Consider the following 7,015-nt stretch of genomic DNA (forward strand, 5'->3'; position numbering starts at 1 on the left):
CTAATTTCTATTTCGGATTGTACGGTTAGATCTTTTTATTTAACTCTTCTCCAATTGCATGTCACATACAGTTACAATTACAACTCCAGCCGGTCATAAAAATGTTAATAAAATGAGGGGTGCAGATATCAGTTAAGTCACCACTTGCCTTTCTGTTTAGATTTCCGTCCTTGGTGGTGCCCACTTAATGTGAAACAAGAGAGAATAATTTGAGGAGTATTCACCAACGACAATCTTGTAAAGTAAGTCTGGATAATCCCATTGCTTCACACTAACTACTAAAATAAAGAATAATCCTTGCAAGAAACTATAAAAAACTGATCCTCTCTTGTCTATATATATCTATACATATCTTCTACTAATGTGAATCACCAAACCCACAAGAGAAGGAAATGAGACTCTCTCTTCTTCTACCTTTTGTCCTCCTCTCTCTCAATTTTCTTTCTCTATGGCCTTCAATGGCCCTCCCACTTTCCACGAATTCTCGGTGGATTGTGGACGAAAACGGGCGGCGTGTGAAACTTGCATGCATGAGTTGGGCGTCTCACCTTGAGGTGATGCTCGCGGAGGGCCTAAACAGAAAGCCCTTGGACACCATTTCAAAGAAGATTGTTTCCATGGGGTTCAATTGTGTTAGACTTACGTGGCCTTTGTTCATGGTCACCAATGACTCTTTGGCTTCTCTCACTGTTCGTCAGTCTTTTCTCAACAATGGCCTTACTGAATCCATTGCAGCTATCCAAGTCAATAACCCATCCCTCATTGATCTCCCTCTCATCCAAGCCTATCAGGTAAAACTTCAAATTTAGAATCATAATAAGAACCCATGATGCGTTTCTTGGACAAATATATAAATGCTCTTTAGATTCCAACTTTGTATTGATTAGTAAGAAATATTTAAATAATGATAAGAACTATAACGACAATTTATTACTAATAAAATAATAGAATTTGCTAGGGACCATTGCAGAAAGGCATTTCGCGACATGTGAGAGCAGCCACCACGGATGAATTAAATGAATTAGACAAAATCTGCTGAAAAGTGAGCATGTGTGGCTGCTCTCACATGCAATAGCCATGGGTGAAATTCCTTTCTTCTAGGGTCCCTAGCAAATCCCTAAAACAATAAACCAACAACTAAGGCCTCCTTAATTTAGGATTTTAGACTAAAAGGTCGGTGCCTGTTCCTTAATCGGACCTAGCACGTTCTATCGACTTAGTTTACTACAACTGGGTCTACTTCAATTGTGTGCTAAAGTCAATTCTATAAACCCCTTTCACAAGAATTAATGCTGATTTTCTCAATGAAATAGCAAGCTAGGTTTTATTTTAGAGAAATATTAGGAGCATAACCCTATTTTGATATTTGCCAACCTAGCTGTCTCTTCTTCTTCAATTGGCTACTGAGTGCTTTTTGGGAAGGAAAAATGATATTTGCACAAACCCAGCTGTCTTTTCTTCTTTAATGGGCTCTTGACTGCTTTTTGGGAAGGAAAATGATATGGAGAGCAAGAATAGCCCTAGCAGGGGACCTGCAATGAGAATATGCCATGTGTTCAAAAGAAATTTAATTTTTATAATTCCCTAAAATTAATGGAAATCCCTCATCACTTGTGATGTTGTGGCGTGAATCAATTTGTTCGGTCCACTTTTAGGTCCTAGTGTCGGTTTCCCTAGCATTACTTTTTTTGTGAAATGTAACAACCTTTTCACACCTCTTTAAATACTTAAACACAAGATGTTGCTAAAATATCAAAATATGGTTGTGCTGATATCATTTCCCTTGAATACGGTGTCTATTATTTCTTCACATTCCGAAAATATCAACAGGGGTGGACCTGTTGGTCTTAGCGAACTAATTAGCGGTTGCCAAGGATAGTTACCCAGGGATAGCTATCAATGGCCCAAACAGCCCTAGTGGCTCGGGAACCCCGTATACTATACAAGCATCTTAGCCATCCCAGCGGTTTATTCAAGATAAAATTATCCAAGCAAGGTGGCCAATCCCATGAACAAGTTATCCAAGGCTTTCTATTAATCTTGGATTCTTAGACAAATTACAAGAGGCCTAATCTCTGTTTATATAAGACACTGAAAATGATAAATATAGAAAGATGCTATGGTAAACATGGAAAGAGATAAGAATGTAATATTCTATTCTAACCTGATTACCAATTTAATCTAGCTAGGTTACCTCATTTAACCGACTTACTCAATCTACCACCAACATAGTGAGATATACACCCAATTCAAAGGTTGGATATTACATATTCCAGCACTATTCATGGAAAACAGCTTCATAATTGGCATTAGAATTGGGACCTATGGGAACAAGAGATGGGTCCCTTATAATTTTATTTCATGATGGGCCCATTCACGACTAATGGGATACATACAACATTTTGTTCCCTTGAATTTAATTTTCCCTGTATTATGCTGAATTAACATTGAAACCAGGCTGTAGTTTCTAGCCTATCGAACAACAATGTCATGGTGATACTGGACAACCACATAAGCAAGCCGGGGTGGTGCTGTAGCAACTCCGATAACAATGGCTTCTTCGGTGACAAGTACTTTGATCCAAACCTATGGCTCACTGGACTCACACGAATCGCGACCATGTTCAATGGTTCGAGCTATGTGGTCGGCATGAGCCTCAGGAATGAACTTCGTGGGCCCAAACAAAACCTCAATGATTGGTACAAGTAAGAAAAATATTTTTTAAGTTCCTACTTTTTTTCACACGAAATTAAAAAAGGCTACTTAGAGCAAGAACTGATATTCAATTTTTATTTAGAGGGATCTTCAATTTAGGATGTTATCCCTCTAAATTAACCATAATCGTATCATTTTCCTCTAAATTGCGAAAACCAATCCGAAGAAAAAAAAATTCATCAAAAATGTTTCTCTTGCAATCTAAACAGAGCCTTATTAAGGATAGGTGCTAATGGCTGATAGAAAATCCACTGGTAATCATATTTCAAAAACTCAAAACTCTTCTTGATTTGAAAGTGGCTGGAGTCGAGTAAACCTAAAATGAGTCATTTATGACTCGAAACTCTGAGGACTTTGTTGTAAAGATAACAATTATCTTCCATATGAATGCCTACATTATATATGGGGATTTGGTAGGCAATTTTGCGGAAAGACATTTCCCGGCTCACCTTTGTGGGAGAGGAGTGTAAGGAAGAACCACCTCATGAATTAAGGCTTTGTTCACTTGCCTTCTTGAGAAAGGAAAGGAGAAGAAAGTAAGCCAAATTTTCTTGTGATTGGACATGATTTGACATTTTCCGCCGTTCACTTGTTTTCTCGGGAAAGCGGAATTACACAGGTGGAAAATATAAATAATGACGTGGAAAATCAACTTTCTTGCACTTTCTCTCTAAATTTTCTCACCAAAAGGATGGGAAAATCACTTTCCTGAGAAAACCACTTTGCCTACATACTTTCTTTTCCTTTCTCGGCCAAGTGAACAACGGAATTTTCTCACAAAAGGAATTTTCTCACAGTTTCTTTTCCTTTCTTTTCCAGTGTTCCACGTCAGATTCTTTTCATTTCTTTTCTTTTCCTGCAGCTAGAAAACAAGTGAACAGAGCCTAAATGAATAAAGACAAAATCTGCTACAAAGTGAGCCTATGTGGGGCCACCTCATGAATTAAATGAATAAAGACAAAATCTGTTACAAAGTGAGCTTAGGTGGCTGTTCTCTCTCCTGCAAAAGTGAGCCGGGAAATGTCTTTACACAAAATTGCCTCGCAAATCCCTTAGGCCACATTCAGTTTAGATTATGACATCCCATTGAGTCCAAAACCAATTATTTGGACTCAAAAGTACTTTTAGGGGCCGTTTGGATACGCAGAGTTTTGAATCCGGGATTTCTTCAAAATTGTAAAGAGACAACCAGCAAGAGAGTAGCAGATCCTCTCACATTTCCAAGTTTTAGAAATCTCAGGATGCAGGAGGGATTTTTAAAACCTGAATTTCTCACTTAAAATCCAAGAAATGAAGTTAGGACAGCATACAGCTGCTTGATCATGAACCATCTAAAAACTTGGATTCTAAAATCCGCCTATCCAAACGGCCCCTAATGTTAGTCAAACAATCAATTTGGGACTTGCAACACTCTAAGACAAACAAGACCTATGCCCTGTTCAATAATCGGTTTAGCACTCACAAATCTGTTGTCATAATCTTAAACTTACAAGGCCGTACGTAGGCCCTCTTCAATAATGGGTTTAGCACTTGCGATAGGTTGCCATAATCTTAAACTTATATGGCCTTAGGTTGGTTGTTTGGTTCTTTGTGTTGGTTTCTACTCCTTTTTACTGCCGCCGAGTTGCTGGCGAACTCGTCGGCGAGGGTGAATTTTACTACTATAGTCCTAATAACTTCTCTCTTGGGTTTAACTATTTAGGTACATGCAGAAAGGAGCTGAGGCAGTACACGCAGCAAACCCAAACATTTTGGTCATATTATCAGGTCTGAATTTCGATACCGAGTTGAGTTTCCTTTCAAACAAGCAGGTGCAGCTCACATTTACTGAAAAGTTAGTTTTTGAGCTGCACTGGTATGCATTCTCAGACGGGCAAGCTTGGGCAGAAGGGAATCCAAACCAGGTGTGTGGAAGCTTGGGGGGTAATTTCAAGAGAAGAGGAGGGTTTCTTTTGGAACAAGGATTTCCACTGTTTTTGAGTGAGTTTGGAGTGGATGAAAGGGGTACTAATGTGAACGACAACAGGTTCTTGAATTGCATGTTTGGAGTTGCAGCTGATTTGGATTTGGATTGGTCTTTGTGGGCTTTGCAAGGAAGTTATTATTTGAGAGAAGGGGTTAAGGGGATGGATGAGACATATGGAATCTTGGGTTGGGATTGGTGTGGGCCCCGAAATTCGAGCTTCTTGGAGAGGATCTCAGCTTTGCAATCTCCCTTCCAAGGTACGTTGTGATTGCCAGTAACTTGGGTCGATTTTTGGGAATTTGTGTAAACTTTTACCATAAAATCAGGTTGGGTTGGGTTGATTTTAATTCATTTATTAGCAAAAAAACTCAACCTGACTAGGGGTGGCAAAATTGGCCGAACCGAACCGGAACCGAGCCGAAACCGAACCGAAAATTCGGTTTCGGTTTGGTTAAACCAAACCGATTCAAATTTCGGTTTGGTTCGGTTTGGGTATCAAACCGAACCGAAACCGAATATTTGCAATTATTATGAGTAAAGGGTGGCAAAATTGGCGGAACCGAACCGAAACCGAACCGAAAATTCAGTTTTGGTTCGGTTCGGTTTGGTAAAACCAAACCGATTCAAATTTCGGTTTGGTTCGGTTTGGGGGTCAAACCGAACCGAAACCGAACCATTGCCACCCCTAAACCTGACCCAGCCTAGGCCCAATTGCTCCGACTACCGCTAAGGGCAATTGCTTAAATGAATTCTAATCACCATTGTGGTTATTGATTTTTGCTCAAAATCATGTTTAATTTTGAGTATAATAATTGATTTTGGATTCACAATCGGTTTCAAAATCTAAGGCCCTGTTCTTTCAGATTGTGACAACCGATGGTGAGCGCCCCAACCGATCATTAGCCGGCCAATAATCGGTTGGGGCCCTCACCATTGGTTGTCACAATCTGAAACGAATAGGGCCTAAAATGAACAGCGCCAGGGGAAAAAAAAAAAAAAAAAACCATGGCCTTAGTTTAGGCTTAGCACCTCTGCCATCTGGCATATTTTTTATTTTTCTTATAATGCACTCAGTGAAACATTTTGACAGTTAGGCTCGATTTGCAGCTGAGTCGAGTCAGCTCAACTGAGTTTCCAGTTAACTTGTTATTGTGTTATGTTTTAGTACTACATTAACGATGAATCTCAAGAGTCGAGTCAGCATTTAAACATAAACCATGAGCTCATTGTACTTATTGAAAATGCAGGCCCAGGTGTATCCGAAGTTGCACAATACAATATGGTTTTCCATCCATCAACGGGCCTCTGCATGGTCCGAAAGTCTTTATTCGAGCCACTTCAGCTAGGCTCCTGCGTCGGATCGGACCATTGGACCTACACACCACAAAAGACTCTAAACCTAAAGGGTACATTCATTTGTCTGCAAGCAGACGGCTCCGGCAAGGCCGCGAAGCTCGGGATCATTTGCAATGACTCGAGCTCCAAGTGGGAGCCCATGTCAGACTCCAAAATGCATCTTTCTTCGACGCTAGCCAATGGTAGCACTGTGTGCTTGGACGTTGACATGAACAATAGTATCATCACTGGCCCATGCAAATGCCTGAGTAGAGATCAATCATGTGACCCTGCAAATCAATGGTTCAAAATTATCAACAGCACGAGAGATGAAGTCACAAGAGAACTCTCTTTGAAGACATTTCCTCTTGTTTTGAGTACTTAGCTTGGGAATGGGCAAGATGCTCAAGATGGAGGAGGGAGTACCTAATGAAATTGATTAGATTGACATGGTTTTTATCTTTCTAAATATAACATACCATTTGTATGGAACGATATGAAAAATATAGTCTTGGATCAAAATCCTAGATAAGGGTTCATTTTACATATGCACATAGGGGTGTTAATGGACCATCCAAATGCGAATGGACAACATCTATACAGATTTTGGATCCCTATCATAGGATCCAAAATTGTTCTCAATCGGATTCAGTAAACTAACAAAAGCTAGTTGGGCGGTGGGCCGAGGATCTTCCGTGAGAGCCCCTGAAACTTTGAAACTGCTAGTTTTTGGGTCTCTCTACATAAACGGGGTTATTGGGCATTTATTCCACTTCTTTGAGAGTTCAAAAACTTGATTAAGCCCTAAATTAACTTAAGAACTCTCCTTTGGCAACAAAATCACTCCCTCCAAACCATAAGTGCCTTGAACCTTAGAATCATCTTAGGAGTTTGGATTAGGTTTTAGCTTTGTAATCTTAGAGAGAGCAAGTGTTTGATCTTCATTGTTTAATTGGCCTATTTGAGGCAAAAGTATTGTAAATTTGTAATCACCTTTTT

General features: G+C 39.7%; 1 protein-coding gene across 1 annotated transcript; it reads left to right on the forward strand.

Moving 5' to 3' along the window:
- Positions 1–343: 343 nt before the first annotated feature.
- On the forward strand, positions 344–6,568 carry LOC143862556 (glycosyl hydrolase 5 family protein-like). The gene is made up of 4 exons (XM_077373627.1): positions 344–791; positions 2,458–2,705; positions 4,418–4,938; positions 5,929–6,568. Exons 1-4 carry the CDS (start codon positions 393–395, stop codon positions 6,399–6,401), a joined length of 1,641 nt encoding a protein of 546 aa, XP_077229742.1. The 5' UTR covers positions 344–392; the 3' UTR covers positions 6,402–6,568.
- Positions 6,569–7,015: the final 447 nt, after the last annotated feature.

The sequence above is a fragment of the Tasmannia lanceolata genome, unplaced genomic scaffold, assembly GCF_043159265.1.
Source record: "Tasmannia lanceolata isolate RefF3 unplaced genomic scaffold, GAP_Taslan_0.1 ptg000037l, whole genome shotgun sequence".
Lineage (NCBI taxonomy): Eukaryota > Viridiplantae > Streptophyta > Magnoliopsida > Canellales > Winteraceae > Tasmannia > Tasmannia lanceolata.

Coding starts and splice junctions, on each gene's coding strand:
- LOC143862556 (XM_077373627.1), top strand. CDS start 393: ATGAGACTCTCTCTTCTTCTACCTTTTGTCCTCCTCTCTCTCAATTTT. Junction 2,706..4,417: donor AACCTCAATGATTGGTACAA/GTAAGAAAAATA, acceptor TTAACTATTTAG/GTACATGCAGAAAGGAGCTG. Junction 4,939..5,928: donor TTTGCAATCTCCCTTCCAAG/GTACGTTGTGAT, acceptor TTGAAAATGCAG/GCCCAGGTGTATCCGAAGTT.